This window comes from Cibotium barometz, chromosome 63 (genome assembly GCF_041138505.1).
Source record: "Cibotium barometz isolate CiBa-2024 chromosome 63, ASM4113850v1, whole genome shotgun sequence".
In the NCBI taxonomy this organism is placed as follows: Eukaryota; Viridiplantae; Streptophyta; class Polypodiopsida; order Cyatheales; family Cibotiaceae; genus Cibotium; species Cibotium barometz.
The window spans coordinates 6,880,565-6,902,285 of record NC_141108.1 but is presented as its reverse complement, the minus strand read 5'-3'; the positions used below and the strand labels follow the sequence as shown (position 1 = coordinate 6,902,285).

Below are 21,721 nucleotides of genomic sequence, written 5' to 3'. Positions count from 1 at the left end.
GAGAGCTGAGCTCACAATGCTCAAAGAGAAGAAGACAAGGGTGTAGAGAATGACTAGATCAAAGGGGACAAGTACAAGAGTATGAGAGAGAATGACTAGATCAAAGGGGACAAGTACAAAGGAGAAAGTATAAATGAGAAGAAACCCTAAACAATGGACGTGGATTCTTATATACTAGCTAACCCTAAGGTACTCATTCACACCTAGATGGCCATGGGAAAAAAGCCGATGGGACAAAAAGTTATTGAAAGATTGAACATAACACCTCAAGCATGCATGGCTATGGTGTGCTTAACCATAATTAAAGAACACTAATCCTATGATGGGTGTAGCCTAATTGACAACATGATAAAGATCCTAAAGACTTAATCAAGGTTGAATCAAGAACAATTAGGTTACAAGATGAAAACTTGTACTCATAGAGAGGCTTGAGAGCTGCTTGTATTCATTGCTTGAAAGTGGCCCCTTTTATATGAGGAGGGTACACCTCTTATAAATATGCTTATGTGTGATGTGGCTGCATGCTCTTGATCTTGGTCTTTTACTCTCATTCTTTCATTTTTCCTACTTGCTTTTGCTGAAGTTAGAACTAGAGTAGAGAGACAGGGCAAACTAATGCAAGTCGAGTTGGCTAGTTACACACCATGAGACGGACAATATCAAATTTTCTTTGGATGGAAATCTTATTGCATGCAAATTCAAGGTTCTACCTCGAGGAGTTTATGATAGAATCCTTGGTATGGATTGGCTTACTCAGAACTAGGAAAATATACACTGCTACAAGGGAACCATATATTTTCTAGATCTTCATGAAGAGAATTTCCAAGGAATCAGAGTAATAGGAACCCTAACCTTGGTAAAGCTAGCCAGACGAAAAAACAGGTAATTTAACTAGTAAAAGCTAAAATCTACTGGGAAAGATTCAGGCTCGTATGAACTTGAAAGGCTTAATGAATATGCCGATGTGTTTCTTAACAAGTTGATAGAAATGCCCTTGTTTTGAGAAGTGGACCATGAAATAGAGCTGTACTACCTGGAGTTAAATTGATGATAAAGAGAGCTTACAAAATGGTTGTTCCTTAAGAAATTGAGCTTAAGGAGTAACTGAAGCAACTTTTAGAGTAGAAATTTATACAATCTAGTGGGGTGCGCCAATTCTCTTCCAAAGAAAGAAAGATGGAACTTTAAGGCTATGCATTAACTATAGGGGATTGAATCAACTCATAATCAAGAACAAATACTTGATGATACCTAGGATAGATGAGCATTTGGATCAATTACATGGAGCACAGATGTTTACCAAGATTGATTTAAGGTCCAGAGAGGTCTAAATATTATCAAATCAGATACAAGGAACAAGGCAGATGGAAGAGGTCGTTCAACACTATCTTCCAGAATTAATTAAAAGCTCAAAGTGCTTATCTTAATAATTTACAAGTGCTTGGATGATAGAGAACTATTGATTTTGGCCTTGATACTTAAAATTGCATGAATTCTTCCATTTGTCATCTTCCTCCCTTAAGGAAGCTGACAATTCTAAGGCAATGGCCCTTGGTAACATTGGTAAAAGTAGCCACGGTCTTGGGTTACTCTATAAAGATGCCGCAAGCCTTTAGAAACGGGGTCCCATCATGCCTTGAGTTGGGTATGCTAGGACAGGTGTATTCGGGCACTCACTCATACTATCTCATGGTGGCTGCTATAATTGGAAACATCTTTGTTCCCTCAAAAGTTGCTACATAGATTCATTTATCGTACAAGAATCTTCTCTTCTGCGCCCTATACTCTAAAAAATTTATCTTGAATTTACGGGCAGTGCAGTACGAAAGATAGTGATAAATGGTATGGGCAGGCCAACCTGGAGGCTCTGATACCAAATGAAGGCCTTGGGCTGTTAGGGTTAGGGTTTGAAGGTACAGCAAACACAAGCGTGGAGAAGCAGAGAGAGAACACGACTCTTGTATATATTCAGATTGGTAATGTGAAGTACAATAGCCACATAATAAAGTGACCTAAAGAGATGTGTTCACATGTCCGGCCATAAAATGTGCCGGGTGGACCAAAACACTTATAAACTGTTTATAAGTGTAACTAAGCTAAACTGGGGGGAAAAACCTCCACTAACTGAAGTAAAAAGTGCCCCAGTAGTCTACTGATGATGATGATCACTAGCACTCCTCTGGGTGCATACACAGCATAAAACCCAACAGTCTTGAATAGCGGGACATTGTGAAAATTCACCCATATCTAAAGTTTTAAACAAAATAAAAGATTAAATAAGAACAATATGAGTTCTTATCTTTTATAAAACATCAATTCGTCAGAGTTACACTTGGCTCGAAGCATCTACTAACTAGATTGGTACACAAGATAAATCATAGATCCCAAGCATAATTCTATTCACTAATCTTAAAAATAAAATATGTTTCATTAAGATGTTATAGAAAAAAGCAAGAAAACTTACCTTTGAAGTTACTAAGGTTTAAATAAAATTCCAAATGAGATTTTAAAAATTGTTACCAGCAAACTTTTAGACTACCTAATATGACTTAAAACTCTTATTAACAATAAAAGTCTAAATTTGGTTAAACAATCCTTGTTAATTTTTGAAAGTTTAATAGAGTGAGGGGTACCATGATAACTAGCACAACAGGTCAGCGCCGCCTTTCGCCTGCAGCCTTCGCCTGCAGCCTTTCGTACTGTACCTGCATATACAGTCAACACAGCACTAGTCGCCCTGCTCCGTATAGTCCTCCGTACAAACCTGCACAGATAGCCGTACATTATTCAGTGCTGCGTACCTACTTCTGTACCAGTCGACTGTACCTACTGTACACTCGACTGAAGCTTTCGTACAGTACTGCTTCGACTGTACTTACTGTGCATTCGACTGCAATTTCGTCCCCTGCTTTCGTACTGTACCTGCTCGCCCAGCTTCCGCACTGCTTTCGTATCTGCTTCCGTACAGTACCAGTCGACTGTACCTGCACAGTACAGTCAACTCTACTTGTTCATTACAACTACCACAACCTACTCAGTACAACTGTGGTGGTAAGCATTACAAGTTTTGATTTTTGGGCATTTTTATTTTCTCTGTGAAAATCTACAGGCAGATACAGGCAAATTTTCTTGCAAAGAAATCTACAGGTTTTTTGCAAGGTTTTGGGTGCAGTAACTTTGGGCAATTTTTGGGTATCTTGGCACTGTGTAAGCCATTTTTGCTGCTCTACTCAGTCAGTGGTGCATTGAGTTGCACATTCAGAGGATTGAGAGTGCAGGCATATTTGGGTGAACTGTATTCAGTGTACAGTTGCTTTCAGGGTTCTTGCTATTGGGTTTTTTGATACACAGGTACAACATTGTGCATAGGCATAATGGCAAATCAACAGTAGAGTGATGTATTCACGTATTTGTCTAAGGAAGACAAATTGGACAGCATGAACTACTCCTTGTGGAGTTTTATGCTGAAAAAGGTGCTTGTGGCAAAAGGTCTTTGGGATTTTGTTAGTGGTGATGAACCACGTGCAGGTCCATTGGCTCCAGAGACTCCTCCCCAAGGGGGTGCTCGTGGACGAGGACAACAGGTAGTACAGGCTCCAGGTCAGCCATTGTCTGTTCAAAGAACAAATGCTCAGAAGACATGGGATGCCAGAGATGCACAAGCCTTGTCACTCATTGCATTGTCAATACAGAGGTCTATTATACCTCATATTCGTTCAGCTGGCTCTTCACAGAATGCATGGGTGACTTTGGAGTATGAGGCTCGGATCTCATTTTTGAAAAGAGAGCTGGAAAATCAGAAAATGCATGAAGGAGATGATATGTCTAGCCACTTAAACAAGCTGCAGTATTTGAGAGAGCAACTCATCAATGTGGATGAGATTATTCCCGAGACACAGCTTATGTCCACCATCTTACACTCTTTGCCAAGATCTTACTTGGCTTTTCATACCTCTTTGAACCTCAGCATGAGGAATGCTGCTGAACCCCTCAGGAACTTATTGCTCTCTTGCTACAAGAAGAGCAAATGAGGAGAATATGAATATGTTAAACAAGCATTTACTACAGGTTGAAAGGGGAAAGGAAAATCAGAATTCAAGTGATGGTGGTTCATCCCAGGATACCAAGAAAGGTGATGGATAGCCCAAGAAGAAGGGCAAATGCCATTACTGCAAGAAGCGAGGTCACTACATCACAGAGTGTAGAAAGAAGATTGCTAAAGAGAAGGCAAAAGAATCTGGGATGTCTGTAAATGATGCCTCTAAAGCTCCTCCAGAGACTGCTTCTTTTGTTGAGGACAGGGATTACTGTTTCTATACATGCAGCTATGATGCCTCTTGGTCTTCACAGGCACTCAGTATGACAGAGCATGCATGTACTTGGTATTTTGATAGTGGTGCCTCAAAGCATATCACATCTCGCAGGGATTTGTTTTGTCATGTAGGCCCTACCCCTGTTGTTGTGGCAAAACTGTTCAGTGTGCCAACAATGCTTCATATCCAGTTTGTGGCATTGGGGAGATTCAGCTCACAGCCATTGATGGCTCCATTCTTTGCCTTACAGATGCCTTATATGTAGCAGGGATAAAGAAGAATTTGTTGTCCATTTCTTCTTTAGCACATTGTGGTATGCAAGTCCACTTTGATGATGATAAATGCATGGTCAGAGACAAAGCTAATGCTTTGACCTTGATGCTTACTGGTACATTATGTCATGGACTTTATCAGTTGGATGCATTTCAGCCAGTGGATCAGTCTACTTATAATGCATTCACTCTTACTCCAGCTATGGTTGATGCGGAGTTATGGCATGCTCGCATGGGGCATGTAAATTTTGGTATATGTTGGGTCTACCTTTGACACAGAAATCACAGGTACATGATGCATTTTTGGCCTTTGTAGCACTTGCTGAAACAAAGTCAGGATGCAAGGTTAAGACTCTCCGTTGTTCTGACCGAGGGGGGGAATATATGTCACACATGTTGAATTCCTTTCTTGTGAGTAGAGGTATAAAACATCAGTATACTACTCCTTATACTCCACAGCAGAATGGGGTTGCAGAAAGGAAGAATCGGTCACTCATGGAGATGGCCAGATGTATGCTAAAGGCAAAGAGGCTACCACATATCTTTTGGGTGGAAGCTATCATGTGTGCTTGTCATATTTTGAATCGATGTCCCACAAAGGCATTGGGTTCCATTACTCCTTTTGAGGCTTGGCATGGCGGCAAGCCTTCGGTATCACATTTTCGTATCTTTGGGTGTCTTGCATATGCACACATACCCAAAGAGTTGAGGAGGAAGTTGGATGATAAAGCCACAAAATGCATTTTTGTTGGGTATAGCCGTGAGAGCAAGGGCTACCGGTTATATGACCCACTATCCAGGAAGATATTCACTAGTCGGGATGTGATTTTTGATGAAAAATCAGAAATATCCATGGCCGGTTATGATGCAAATCAGGCTGAAAATGATGTGTTTGAAGGTCTACTACCTATGGAGTTTCATTCCACAGTTGGTGATCCAACTCATGAGGGTACATGACAGCCAGCAAATCATGAAGGTGGTGCAGAAATTCAGCAGCAAATTGAGCCCGAAGCTGAACCAAATTAGAGATACTGCAACAGACATTTGACATGTCTGACTTGGGGCTTGTACACTACTATTTGGGCATACAGTTTGTGCAGGATAAGAGAGGCACTGGGTTGTTGCAATCTCGGTATGTTGCTAAACTTCTGGAGAAGTTTAAATTTCAGGATTGCAAGCCTATTTTAGCACTCCTATGGAGCCAAGAATGAAATTGTCACTACAAGATAACAGTATTTCCTTTGATGCCACTACATATGCTCAGGCTGTTGGGTGCCTTATTTACTTGTGTACTACACGGCCAGATATTCAGTATGCAGTCTCTCAGTTGAGCAGGATTGCAAGCCTATTTTAGCACTCCTATGGAGCCAAGAATGAAATTGTCACTACAAGATGAGAGTATTTCCTTTGATGCCACTACATATGCTCAGGCTGTTGGGTGCCTTATTTACTTGTGTACTACACGGCCAGATATTCAGTATGCAATCTCTCAGTTGAGCAGATTCATGCACAGCCCGCGCGGTTGTCACATTGGCAAGCTGTGAAGCGTGTATTCCGGTATTTGCAGGGTACCTTGTCTCTTGGATTGCTTTATCCTGAGGGGGGTGACATACAGTTATACGCTTATAGTGATTCAGATTGGGCTGGTGATTTTGATACCAGACATTCCACTAGTGGAAATTGTTTCTTTCTTGGCTCTTCATGCATTTCTTGGCGAAGCAAGAAACAGACCACAGTGGCCACTTCGTCTTGTGAGGCAGAGTACAAAGCAGCCTACACTACTACTGTTGAGTGTGTTTGGCTGCGTTGTCTCATGACTGATATGGATATTTCAGTGGAGGAGCCTACACCTATCTATACTGATAGTCAGAGTGCCATTGCTGTGGCCAGGAATCTTGTGTTTCATGCTCGCACGAAACACATTGAGATTCACTATCATTTTGTTCGGGAGAGACTACAGGCAGGAGATATCAGTCTCATCTACTATCTTATAGATCAGAATGTGGCAGACATCTTCACCAAGGCATTAGTCTCATCTACTATCTTATAGATCAGAATGTGGCAGACATCTTCACCAAGGCATTACCATGTCCGAAATTCGAAGCATTCCGCACTGCTTTGAATTTGTTTCCTTTTGGTGGATGATGTACGATGATCACATATCACTCCAGGGGGGTTTGTTGGGTTTTATGCTGTGTATGCACCCACCAGAGGAGTGCTAGTGATCATCAGTAGATTACTGGGGCACTTTTTACTTCAGTTAGTGGAGGTTTTTTCCCCCAGTTTAGCTTAGTTACACTTATAAACAGTTTATAAGTGTTTTGGTCCACCCGGCATATTTTATGGCCGGCCATGTGAACACATCTCTTTAGGTCACTTTATTATGTGGCTATTGTACTTCACATTACCAATCTGAATACATACAAGAGTCGTGTTCTCTCTCTGCTTCACGCTTGTGTTTGCTGTACCTTCAAACCCTAACCCTAATAGCCCAAGGCCTTCAAAGACCAACTTGATTCTCTCCAAGTGTTCTTGTATAAAGAAAAAGGACTTTGAGAGGACTTTGAGAGAAAGGTCTTACGACATTTGCTTAGGATGAGAAAGAATATTACAAAGTTGAAAATGTTGAGGAACCCAACACATGTAACCCAATTAACAACAAACTATCCAAGCAACGTGTCATTAAGTGTTATAGATACTAATAGAGAGGATATTACACCAAAGTTGTCCATTCAAAGATGAAGAACAAGGTAGCAACAAGGCACATATCCAACACCAAAGAACACAAGTAAGAGGGTAACACAACCGACTTTTAATGGTGGAGGTATGTATAAATTCACATTTGCAAACAGTTTCATATTTGCTATTATATTTTGGCTCTATTGTATTGTTTAGTCTTTCTAGTTCTAATAGAGTGTTGTGATTAGCAATGGTATCAGAGCCAACTAATTCTAGGTGATATCACAGAGGAGGGCCACCAATCTCAAAATTGAAATTCAACAAACTCCTCTCATCTACCTAAGAATTTGGTGTATAAGGGTGCATACAATGTGTCCAAGTCACACACATTTAGTGTTGATAGGATTTTGACCAATACGAGAAAGAAGTTAAGGAGAAGACAAGGTTGTGTTTTGTGAAGTGTAATTATCCATTACAGATTTGAAGAAGAAATTTGAAGATGAGAGTGTACATGATTGAGATGAGAGTGTACATGATTGAGATGTCATTCAAGCAGAGATGAAGAACTTGTAGCACTTGAGAGACTGCTCATACAAGTAAAAAAAATATGGGTTCATGGACAAATAGAAGATGTGGCCACACTTCAAATGATACTTGAAGAAGAGAGACAAAAACTTGCAGCATGGGAAAACTCCATTCGATAAAGGTAAAAGAAGATGCAAGAGTAGCAAAAGCAGCTTGAAGAACAAGCCAAGGTGCAAGCAAAATAGCACGAAGTGCTCAACAATCAAGCACAAGCACTGAAGATGAAAGGATCCAAATTGGAAGACTAGGCTATATAGCTTTGTGATGAAGAGCAACAAGAAGAGAAGATGTGAGTGCACGATGATGTGCACATGAAGATTGATCATGGAATCAAGACTAAGAAGAAGACCTTCACACCAATAAATGTCGACATTGATAAGAAGACATTGGCAAATAAAGACATTGGCAAATAAAGAAATGATTTATCATCATTGTCAAAATCTCGGTCACATGAAAATATTTTGTAAGAAGCTTGAATGCTTTAAGAAGAGAAGATGTGAGTGCAAGATGATGTGCACATGAAGATTGATCATGGAATCAAGACTAAGAAGAAGACCTTCACACCAATGAATGTCGACATTGATAAGAAGACATTGGCAAATAAAGAAATGATTTATCATCATTGTCAAAATCTCGGTCACATGAAAATATTTTGTAAGAAGCTTGAATGCTTTAATTGTCATGAGACAGGACACTTTGCATGTTAGTGTTCAAAGGAAAACACTTGGGATTGCTACAAATATAGAAAGATGGGACACTTAGCCTAAAGTTATCCTTAAAAGAGTTTGCTAATATCGATGTATAAAGATGGGACACTTAGCCCAAAATTGTCCTCAAAAGAGTCTACTATGCACAGGACACATGATATGGTAAAGGAAGCTACTGTCCCCACAATCATTAATGAAAAAAAGTGTCCAACATGAGAAAGGAGACTTGATGAAGAATGTGATCAGGAAGGAGGACATTAAGGATGTGCAGTTAAACAATGAGATTCAACATCAGATAAAAGATGCCCACATAGAATCAAAGACACATAACTCGAAGAATGTGTTAGTGTGAAGAACTACGCCAAATTCAGAAAGATGGATAACCATCATATGCATGAGACTCATGATTTGGAATCTCTATGGGAAGAGATAAGGACATTAAGAGTGATCCACAATGATCAAGACTTATGTAGGAGAAAAGATTAGGTTGACCATGATGTACACAAAAGCTTCTTCATCATAGCTTTTGAGGATTATCTCTTCTAGATAATAGTGATGTACATGTTTGTGTGATAGGGAGATCATGCACACTTATAGTGGTAAGTTACAAAGTGTGCTTCAAATGCACACTCCCAAACTTGGTTATAGAGTGTGCTTCATGCGTATATGTGTGCTTCATATACACACATGTACACATGGATATTTTTAGTACAAACTCCAAAGAAAGGGGGAGTTGATTGATTGATGAGATGTTGTCGTCATATGTCTAGTGGCATGGCCTCTGAGTCATCAATGTGAAGATGGAAAGTCACATAGAGATCATGCCATAAGAAGTTTTATGCAAGTGCAAGTATAGAATGAGTGGATCATAATTTCACAAATAGAGATGATGTGATATAATTCCCTTGTTTCACATGACATAACAGAGATTATGGATGTAGGAATTGAGGTTGTTGTACCTCATGGGTACTTTGATTCTTTGAGAGCTCTTTGAGAGACATGTATGGGAATCATGTCATGAATGTGCACACATGATGGATGCACATACATGGTACTCTGAATGAAGGTATTATTATTTGTCCTCCTCACCATGGCTTGTAGTTAGATCATGGGTAGCTTGTCCTTTTTGCTCATTTCCTATAGACTAGGTTCATGGTTTATGTTTTTAGGTTTTTGTGGTCTCATTTGTGATCCTTGCTATAGCCATGCATCAAGAAGATGCCTATATTCATCTAGAGTCTCCTTGCAGCTTAGTCTTATGCAAGAATTACTTCCATATCTCTAATTTCAAGACTTGACTGTGCCTTATTCTCTCCATGACTCAATTGTCTACATCACGTAACTTTCTCAAATCCTTCAGAAGGCATACACACGCAAGGGACTCAAATTGAGTGCTTTATAAATGGTAATAGGTGCTCGCGAAGAGACCATGAGGTCCCAAATTCCAAGATGGTTGCAGTTCCTTGCTCTATTTCAGCACACAAATCTTCATGGTATGATGTTCAACTACTTGTCCCTCATCATGTTGGGCCCGTTATATTGCACAAACAACTTCATGGTTGTGCTCTGTGTAACCTTTATTGGCTATTGGAAATTCCACATAAATTACAACTTAGAAAAAACATCAATTACTCCTTTTTTGTGAACTTTCATGTTCGAGATTGTCAATGTTTTGTTCTCAATTTACATGCAAGCATTTGATTATGGTTTGTTCGTGAAGTTCTCTTTCTTCTAATGATGCTCATGTGGAAGTGTAATAGGAACTTTAATCCAAGGATTACTTCAACAAATCTCACCACAAACCATAGAACAAGATAAATGTCTTCAGAGCACAAAGACAAACACAAATCATAGAACAAGATAAATGTCTTCAAGAGCACAAAGACAAACACATTGGGTGAAATCTCCCTCTTGATGTGTGTGGCCCCTTCTCCCACATGAGTCCCACATTGTGTGGCCCCATCCATGCCACCCCTCTATTGGTACCCTCACACAAATCATAACCTAAAACTCATAAGTGTAAACCATGTCAGTTAAACAATTACTTGAAGTCACACTAATAAATCCCAAATGAGTTCATGAGAAATAGGCACAACACAAGTAGAATATAAACCAAATAGTAAAATGTTAGCATAAACACATGGGAGTCCACCCACACATGGAAATCCACCCACACATGGAAGTCCACCCATGCATGGAAGTGTCCACCCACACATGGGAGTCCACCCATGCATGGAAGTGTCCACCCACACATGGGAGTCCACCCATGCATGGAAGTGTCCACCCACGCATGGAAGTACATCCAACACTGTGAAATGGTAACAAAAGAAAATATGTGTGATAATTGGCATGATTCACACATGGGCATTCCTATCAAATACTAAAAGAATATGTCCCCACAATAAACATATGGCTGGACAACTCGTAACATAATCTCCCTCTTGCTTGGGTTGCAACTGTCCTCAGTTGCATGTTGGTATGAGCAGATGATTTCACGATAAGTGTGGAAGATGCGATCTTGTATTTCACAAAACACGTACTTAAAACCCAATCAAGTAATCGCATGTGAAACAAGTCTAAGTGTCCCATACCATGAAGGCACATTTCACATACAAATTCTTATCAAGATAGGAGATATAAATTCTTATTCACATGAAATTAATCTAAATATCCCATAACACTAGATTAACTCCATGTAAAAGACTCATTAAGAACAAAAGTTTGAGGCAAAAGGGCTAGTTCCTCGTGAAATTTCATCTCGACACAAATTTTCTCATTTTAAAACTAATTACTAATTTAAATTTTTACTTAGAACATCTTAAATAAATATTAATGTTACAAAAAGTATTATTAATGTTTGCAAGAATCCACAAGAGTTATTGACTCAAATGTCAGTAACATTTTGGTGAAATATTCTCAACAATTAGGTTATTCTTCAATGAGTGATACACTTGTAGTTATTGATTTTATCAATGATTGTAAATCTTCTTGTAGAGGTTGAGATGGTCTTTTTCTCAAATTTAAATTTTTCAGATGCCTTAGGATAAATTTTAGTACTTAAATTTAAAAATTATAATTTCTCCTTGAGTATTTATAATTCTTGAATCACTAATAGCGTGGCATACGTGCAAGAATAAAAAACTAGAGATTATCCAAGGAGGGGTGCATTGTCCCATGATAATGCATATGGAGACTGCAGTGCTATACCTTATTTACGTGCAAGAATAAAAAACTAGAGATTATCCAAGGAGGGTTGCATTGTCCATGATAATGCATATGGAGACTGCAGTGCTGAATCTCTTAGTTACCATATCATGAGAACTCCAAAATATATCACCAGTGAAAATGATTACCATCTTAGAGTGACGACTACTGTGACTAATGCTGCTAAAGTTCTTTGGTACTATCTACCACATGAGAAAATAGAAGAGTACCACATCACACCATCATCCAAGTGTGATCATGCAAATGTGATCTAATGCCATTGTGATTGATTGTATCAATAAATAATATCATGCACATGAACTTGATTTTGTAGATCCTACTAAAAAGGTAAAAATCTAATGGCTATATAGAAGCTTGTTAAGATACTTTGAAAAGAATTTTTAAAATCCTCACTTGAAAAAGATGTGTAGCTCTATGCAAAAGCAACCAAATAGCTTGAAAGTTGACACAAATAATCTACCAAGAATCTCGGCAAGATCTTTGAATAACATAAAGGCAAGGCGTGATGCAACAAGATTAACTGGGAAAAAAGAGCTTAACATAAATCAAGCAAATATTAAAAGCTCTTCCCAACCGAGGTAAATTACCAAGTGTAATACCTTTACTACCAAACCAGTAGTTCTGTTAGCCAAACGATAATTTGTTGTAAGCATTACATGTGTGTAGATTCTCTTTTGTATTATCACGCCATCATGGACCTCGCATGATGTCGCCTCTTCCATAAGAGTATCATTGGAAGACAGAATTTCACGAACAAACCATAATCAACATATGCATGCTTGCATGTTACAAAACAAGAAAGTCACAAAAAAGGAGTATTTGATATTATTCCTAAGCTGTGCCACTAATTTGTGTGGAATTTTCAATAGGCAAGAAAGGTTATGCAGAGCACAATGATGAAGTTGTTTGTCAGTATAACATGCATGATGATAGAAAAGTAGTTGAACGTCATACCATGAAGATTCATGTGTTGAAATAGAGCCGAGAACTGCAACCATACTGAAATTTGGGACCGCATGGCCTCTTCGGGAGCACCTATGACCATGTACATAGCACCTAATTCGAGGCCCTCACATGTGTATGTCTTTTGGAAGATTTGAGAGAGTTGTGTGATATAGACAAGTGACTCATGGAGAGAACAAGGCACAATCTAGATCTTGAAATTATACATGCAATTCTTGCAAAAGGGTAAGTGAACCATGAACTTGGGCTTTGTAGAAAATGAGGAGAAAGGGCAAGCTCGATCTGCCCCTATTATGTTAGATTATAGAAATTTACATACACCCAGTTAAATGATCAAATTTTCTCCTTCTCGGTGATGGGCATTCTTCTCCTGCTCAGGCTTGAAGATGGCGGGACGATGGCCACTTCACCATCATGCTCAATGTAGAAAATGGCGGGACGATAGAAATGACATGGACCTCTTATGGGAGAAGTACTTTAGGGATCCCTCGCAGTGGTGGGACAATCGTAACACCAAGGTAAGCACCACCGTACAGGTTTCTTCTTTCTGCTGATTTCCTGCTTGTGAGAGAGAGCGTTTGTTTGGCAGACCAGCCCAAGATCCCCAGACTTTAAGCACAAACTCACTAAGGTATCGTTGTGGATTGATGGCTGCTGCAATCCCTCTTGGGTTCGTGAAGAGCTGAGGAGAAGAGGACTGGAGATGTTAACAGAAGTTAAAGATGGAGAGCTCTCTGCGGGTAAGGAAATGAATGACAATGCCAACCACCAAGCAGAGGGTACTGATTTTGTGGCCTTACTCAAGGCTTGTGCCAAGAAGAAGGATCTGTACAAAGGCACTAGAGTACATGCTGATATTCTAAAAAGGGGCTTGCTTGAAAAGAGCCCTTATGTAGCGAACACTTTAGTCAGTATGTACGCCAAATGTGGTGCGCTCGAAAAAGCACAGCAAGTGCTTGATGAGATTCTTGTTCGGGACGTAGTCTCTTGGAACGCACTAATCGCAGGATATGCCCAACAGGGGCAGGGTGAGGAAGCACTGAACTGTTTTGGGCGGATGCAACGTGAGGGTCTCTCTCCCAACGCGGTCACCTTCACTTGCATCTTGAGGGCCTGTGGCAGCATAGGAGCAGCTGATAAGGGCAAACAAATTCATGATGAGATTGTCAGTCAGGGGTTGCTGGGAAAAGATATTGTGCTTGGCACTGCTTTGGTGGACATGTATGCCAAATGCGGTGTGCTCGTAAAAGCACAGCAAGTGCTTGATGAGCTTCCTGTTCGGGACGTAGTCTCTTGGAATGCACTAATCGCAGGATATGCCCAAAAGGGGAAGGGCGAGGAAGCACTGAACTGTTTTGAACGGATGCAACATGAGGGCCTCTCTCCAGACATGGTCACCTTCACTTGCATCTTCAAGGCCTGTGGCAGCATAGGAGCAGCCGGCAAGGGCAAACAAATTCATGATGTGATTGTCAGTCAGGGGTTGCTTGGAAAAAATATTGTGCTTGGCACTGCTTTGGTGGACATGTACGCCAAATGTGGTGCGCTCGAAAAAGCACAGCAAGTGCTTGACGAGCTTCCTGTTCGGGACGTAGTCTCTTGGTCTGCACTAATTGCAGGATATGCCCAACAGGGGCAGGGCGAGGAAGCACTGAACTGTTTTGAACGGATGCAACGCGAGGGCCTCTCTCCAAACACGGTCACCTTCGTTTGCATCTTCAAGGCCTGTGGCAGCATAGGAGCAGCTGACAAGGGCAAACAAATTCATGATGAGATTGTCCGTCAGGGGTTGCTTGGAAAAGATATTGTGCTTGGCACTGCTTTGGTGGACATGTACGCCAAATGCGGTGCGCTAGCAAAAGCACAGCAAGTGCTTGACGAGCTTCCTGTTCGGGACGTAGTCTCTTGGAATGCACTTATTGCAGGATATGCCCAACAGGGGCAGGGCGAGGAAGCAGTGAACTGTTTTGAACGGATGCAACGCGAGGGCCTCTCTCCAAACACGGTCACCTTCATTTGCATGCTTAATGCATGCAGTCACTCAGGTCTACTGGATGAGGGCCAAATGTATTTTGCGAATATGAGCAAAAAATATGGTATTACGCCAGACTTAGAGCACCACACTTGCATGGTTGATCTTTTTGGCCGTGCAGGGCACTTTGACAAGGCTATTGCAGTGATTAAGAAGATGCCATCGTTTGATTATCTTCCAGTTTGGTCTGCTTTGTTAGCTGCTTGTCGAAAATGGGGAAATGTGAAGCTTGGGAGATTGGCCTTTGAACATGCAGTACAAGTGGATAAAAATGATGCCGCAGCTTATGTCTGTATGGCTAATATTTATGCAGCTGCTGGCATGCAAGAGGATGCAGAAAAGATTGAAGCCATGAGAGTGAAAAATGCTGCATGGAAGAAGCTAGGCTGTAGTTGGTGGGTAGATGTGAGTGGAAATGTGCATTCATTTCTTGTTAGGGATACAAAGCATGCACAAAGCAAAGGTATCTATGCGAAGCTACAAGATTGTGCACATAAAATGTCACAAGAAGGATATTCTCCAGGTTTGCATTGGGTGTCACAAAACATTTCCGAAGATGCAAAGAAGGATGTGCTTTGCGGGCATAGCGAGAAGTTGGCCATTGCCTGTGCCCTCCTCAATACACCTCAAGGGGCAACTATACATGTTGTGAAGGACATGCGGATCTGTGGTGACTGCCATGTTGCTACATCGCTTATATCAAAAATAGAGAAGCGTAAAATTGTGGTCAGAGATGCAAACCGCTTTCACGTTTTTGAAGATGGAAAGTGTGCTTGTGTCTAACTCTGTATCTTTTCTATTTATTTAAGAGAAATTATGTAGACCCCTCGAATCAGAAGAGGGCTGCTTCGATGTGTCCGTCCACCTAGCCACCACATTGGATATTGGTGTAACACAATCAATCTAGTGCTTATGCCATGATGAAATCATGGGATCAGATTTCCTAGATTAGAGAGGGTCTGATTTAGCGAACCAAGTGAGTAAAGAAAGAGGAGATTCTTGACCAAAAGCAAGAGCTGTAAGAGTGACAATGAATAGATAATTATGCTAAATTTGAGGAATCAGGTAACTTAATTAATCAAGCATACATGCAATGGTCCACACATAATCTTATCGTGTAATTAGAGAGAAGCTATGGTCCTAAAGAATCATAAGGTCTTTTCCCAATGTGGTGGACCTTATCATATTGGGTTGGTGCTATTCAGATCTCTAGAAGGAAACAAGATTAGAAAGATCAATGAAAAGAGTAATACTAAATCATGCTAGCATGTAGAGATTATGAGAGCAAGGAGATTCTGAAAGGAAGGTGTCAACACCTGACTCCCCATGTAATAGTTATCAAGATTATAGGGTATAAAATGACTTAGATCTCCACCCGAGAGAGAGAGAGAGAGAGAGAGAGAGAGAGAGAGTAAAATTAATATAATATACTAAAATCAAAGGTATAAAATTGTGCGTGCAAGAGAGAACAAGCACAATTGTGCGTGCAAGAGAGAGAACAAGTACAATTAACTATCTAAAATCCTCAACTCTGGGTAGAGATGAATGGAAGCAAAGCTTTAATATGCTGCTAAACCAATAAAGAGTATAAAATGAGCGACTATAATGTTATAAAACCACAATCATCAAGCCTTTAATAAATATGATAAATGGCTTAACTTAAAAACTCAAAAATCTTTTCCAAATCACATTTTTTGTTTGTCAAATGGGCGTAATCTTTGATGACGAAGCTAGGATTTGGACCTAGGCTTGTTAGAGTTATTCATGTTAGCCTAAGAAAAAACAAATTTCTCATGGGGTTCTTTGCTCTACGAGATCTGTTAGGCAAGGGTGCCATTTAGGCCCTTTGCTTTTTGCCATAGCTACTCATCTTCACATCCTTTCTGTAGAGAAAGCATGGATGATGGGGAAATATATACGTTATTATGACCTGATGGTTCAGACCTTGTTAACAAATGTTTTCGTGGTGATTCCATTCTACTAATTCTGAGAATGTGAGGATAGCTCTTGAGATTATCAATCAATTTGCTATAGCTTTTGGATGAAATTTTAATATAAAGAAATCTAGAATGATTCCTCTCATTGAGGAGGCTCTTGTTTTAATCCTACTTATTGGGATGGTCCTTTCATTTCCAAGGGACACTTGGGAGCTCCTCTTAGAGTGGTTATAGCTTCTAAGCAATTGGCTGAATGGGATTTTAGATTTTCTTCCCCTAAATCTTATCATCGACTCGTTATTATTTTGCCTCACTAGATTTAAGCTATTTCTAGTTTTGCGAAATTAGCTGTGATTATGGTAAAACAAGAACAAGATTGAGAAATTACATTTAAACCACTTTTGTTAAATTTGTTGGAGGTTTTTGGACAGGACCAATAAGCTTCTTTTGGTAGCTCCTATGATTCTTGCATCTTCCTCTTTTGGTGGCTTTATTCTTTCCTTTCTTACTTGAAGTGGAAAGGAGAATTTGATGACAGAGTTGGAGTTGGAATCTTTGGTGGTCTTTTTTTTTGTCACCCAACCCTTTGGCTTTGGCTAGTGTACATACTCTTTTCCTTTTGGGATTTGTGGGATGTGGCTCTTATTGGATGGAGATCTCTTCGTTAGCTTAAAGTAATGTTCTAGTTGGGTTCCTTTTCCTTGGATACATAGTCTATGGCTTTGTGTTTTATAGAAGTGAATGCTAGTTTTAGTAGAGATGATATTTAGAAAGATTGGTACTAGTATGAGAATTTAAATTTCCTGCAACCAAAGAAAAAACTTATTTATCTAGAAATCATTTTTAGTAGAGATGATATTTGGAAAGATTGGTACTATTATGAGAATTTAAATTTCCTGCAACCTAGGAAAAAACTTATTTATCTAGAAATCAGATATGTGCAAGATTGGTAGTCATAGTTTAAATGTGATTTGGCATGTGACTTGGTCAGAGGACAAATGTGAAAAGAGTGTTCAGTCATAGCCGTATTTCTTTTTAATGTAAGTTTTTTGTGGAAAATATGGTTGGTGCTTTGTCTACTAAATCTAAACTTAGTGTTGAGAGCTAGCTTGTCTTGTGTAGTCTAGATGCCATGTAAACTATTAGGATACTTATCATCTTCTTTGGGGTCATGTAGTACTGAGACCCTTTTAGACTAATGTTGAAAGATGGATTAATTCTTAGCTTCAATTAAGAGTTGGTTGGCAAGCTTGGTTGACACGATTAGATCATTGGCCATTGTCTGAATTACATATAGTAAATGAATTTGGTTGGATATGTGCTCCTTTGGGAAAATTTGGATTTCAAGAAATGCTTTGGTTTTTTATGCTTCTTCTAAACATGAATGTATGAATGTGGATGAGATTCCTGATGCTCTAGATTATGATGCACATTGTTGCATCATAATGGGAATGATTGAAGGGAAGGAGAGGAGTTGTATACTAGCTTGGAGAAATTGTAGGTGATGGTAGTGCATACTATGGTTTCTTAGTTAGAGTGTTTGTAAGTGGTTGATGCTTAGCAGAGTGATATGTTGACAGTTCTCATTCAAATGTGTTTCTTAAAGCAACAATCAATTGATATTGCATTTACCTTATTTGATGAAAAGGATGGGGATCCATCATCAAGACATTCTATTTGGAAATGTTATCAAGGGGAAAATTATTCAAGAAGTCCCCAAATTGGTGATGACATGGCATATAATCTACTCTTCGAGACCTTTCCAATGATATATAGCATGATAAGCAATTTTGAATATTCAAGAAGTCCCCAAATTGGTGAGATGACGTGGCATATATATATATATATATATATATATATATATATATATATGCATATATATATATATATATGCATATATATATATATATATATATATATATATATATATATATATATACGTGGCATATATATATATATATATATATATATATATATATGCCACGTCATCACCAATTTGGGGACTTCTTGAATATTCTATATATATATATATATATATATATATATATGCCACATCATCACCAATTTGGGGACTTCTTGAATATTCAATATATATATATATATATATATATATATATATATATATATTGAATATTCAAGAAGTCCCCAAATTGGTGATGATGTGGCATATATATATATATATATATATATATATGCCACGTCATCACCAATTTGGGGACTTCTTGAATATTCAAAATTGCTTATCATGCTATATATCATTGGAAAGGTCTCGAAGAGTAGATTCCAAATGTCCAAATGTCCAAACTCCGCTCACTTTTGAGTTGATTTGCAAAAATTTCACCATGAGCCCATTTTTCTAGAGAGAGGAGGCGTGGAAATCCTTAAGGGGCAAAAATGAGAGTCCATATTTCACCTAATGTTTGGCACCTTTCTTCTCATTCCACGTAAAAATCATTGTTGCCACATTTAATTCTTCTGTCACCCACGTCTTCTCCCTCGGATGTAGTTCTCCCACAATGCACGTTCTCTTTCTGTCTAATTCAAACCACTCTTTTGTGTGACGAGTGTGTTGTCTCCCATCAAACAATCTCTAACTTACGTCACACTCTCTTTCCTGTCTAACACATTCTGAGTTGAGACCACTGTGCTGTCTTTCTTACTCTGGGTCAAAGAAACCAGTGTCCTGTCTTTGGGCTAGTTTGTATGCAGGTGGGGATTACGTGTTTGGATGCAACCGAGGTGGGAAGAAGGTTTCGAGACTGCTAGCCCAGGAAAAAAACTGCTTTCTTACGCAAATAAACTTTGAGTTACCACTGTGTGTCACATGCATATTGCTTTATCTTGTTCCCTCTCCCATCAAAATATGGAGAATAGAACTCCTTTTTTGACATCAATGTTTGAAGAAGGCCCATCTTGATTGCAATCTTTAATAACACTCATTTGCGTTTTTGAATCCCTTCTTTGTTCGTCGAGAGTGAAGGTCAAATTACATGCTGCTATGAATATCATGTTTAAATATTGTTCTTCAAAGACACACTCAACCAAATGCGCTCTCAAAAGTTTGGTCTCCATAAGAGTGAATGTGACTGTAGATGTGAGGTTTGTGCAGGAGATGATGCAACCATTGAAAAGATGCAGGGAAGAAGAGAGCTTGAGCCCTTGCAAGCGTGCACACACACACACACACACACACAAACCCTAGAAGAGAACACACCAGGTGAGAGACTGAAAATTCTTCTTCTTCTTCACATAACAAAAGAGGTCTACTAAAGAGATAAAGTGACTAACATACATAATAGAGTATAAAATGTGAACATGCTAAGAGGACTGGGTAGGTGTGGACTAGCCAGTGTAGTCCAGCTGTAGAATCTCTGGCAAAGATATGTTAGTGCCAGCTACTACTACCAAACCCACCAATGATGTAAATGCCGAACGGTCATGCAGGCGCCTCGTGAGTGTCAGCTCATGTTGAGCTTGACATCTCAACACTCCCCCTCAAGCTCAACTCTACCTCATGAACTCCAAGCATATCTCAAAATCTGTGGAGCTTCTCAGCTCCCAAGGCCTTCGTGAAGATGTCAGCAACCTGATCATGTGTACTGACGTAGGCCAAGTCAATGTTACCTGCCAAGACTCTCTCCCTGATGAAGTGGTTATGTGCCTCAATTTGTTTTGTCCGCGCATGGAAAGCTGGGTTCATGGCCAAATGTATACTACTAAGACTATCACAATATATGACAACCTTTCTCTCCACATGCAACCCCAAATCAACAAAAGTAGCTTGCATAACCAATCTAGCTCACATGCTGCCACTGCAGCTCCTCTCTGTACTCTACCTTTGTACTCGACATGGCAACTGTGGGCTGCTTCTTGCTGCTCCATGTCATAGCAACACTCCCCAATGAAAACATAAATCCAGTGGTAGATCTCTTGTCTGAGATACTACCTGAATCTGCATCTGTGTACCCATATAGCTCCAATGGTACACTTGCTGCATAAAACAATGCATAATTAATAGTGGCCCTCAAATACGGAAGCGTGCGTTGCACACTGTCAAGATGTGGTTTGCACGGAACCTGTATACAAACTGGCTCTCTAAGCTAACAATGTAACTCAAATCTGGCCTGCTGATCGTCATATAGATCAAACTCCCCACAATTTTCCTGTACATAGTGGGATCCTCTAACACATAACCTGCATCCGCACTAAGCTTGCCATTTTGATCTAATGGCACCGAGATTGACTTACAATCAGCCATCCCATACTTGGACAACATGTCCAATACATACTGTCTCTGTGACAACCAAATACCCTCAGGTGTGCGAATGACCTCAATTCCCAAAAAGTAACGCAGATCTCCTAAATCCTTCATCTCAACTTCCTTTTGAGAAGACTTTTCACATGCTCAATCTCATCCAAGTTGTCACCCCCAACAATAAGATCATCTACATATATGGTGATGATCACAATACCCTTATCACTCTTGTGCACATACAAAGAGTGATCTGCATCTGCCATATAAAAACCAATAATGATAAGATACTTAGCAATCTTGTCATGCCATGCTCGTGGAGCTTGCTTTAGCCCATACAAAGCCTTACGAAGCTTAGATACATACTCTTGGTGACCTATATCCTCAAAACCTGGTGACTTATCCATATACCCCTCTTCTTGCAAGTCACCATGTAAGAACGCATTTTTTACATCCATCTGATGTAAAAACCAGCCTTAAGTTGTTACAGCCACCACAATCACAACTCTCACACTTGCCATCTTTGTAACCGGGGTAAATGTCTCCTCATAATCAATCCCATGTGTCTGCACATATCCTTTGGCTACCAATCTAGCCTCATACCTACTTATGCTACCATCATTGTTATGTTTTACCTTATACACCCACATACAGCCCATATCTTTCTTGCCTTCAGGCAATGGCACCGAATCCCAAGTCTCATTTTCATACAATGCATCCATCTCCTCATCCATAGCTTTCTCCCAACACACATTT

General features: G+C 39.6%; 1 protein-coding gene across 2 annotated transcripts; it reads left to right on the top strand.

The window, feature by feature from the left end:
- The first annotated feature begins 13,025 nt into the window (after positions 1–13,025).
- Positions 13,026–15,785, top strand: LOC147603609 (pentatricopeptide repeat-containing protein At5g16860-like). Of its 2 annotated transcripts, none has more exons than XM_086796466.1 (2): positions 13,026–13,262; positions 13,334–15,785. In XM_086796466.1, the coding sequence occupies exons 1-2, from the start codon at positions 13,131–13,133 to the stop codon at positions 15,557–15,559; spliced, it is 2,358 nt and encodes a 785-aa protein (XP_086652592.1). In that variant the 5' UTR covers positions 13,026–13,130; the 3' UTR covers positions 15,560–15,785. The 2 variants fall into 2 exon arrangements, with proteins under 2 accessions (XP_086652592.1, XP_086652593.1); XM_086796467.1 differs by having other exon boundaries at positions 13,054–13,262; positions 13,425–15,785.
- Positions 15,786–21,721: the final 5,936 nt, after the last annotated feature.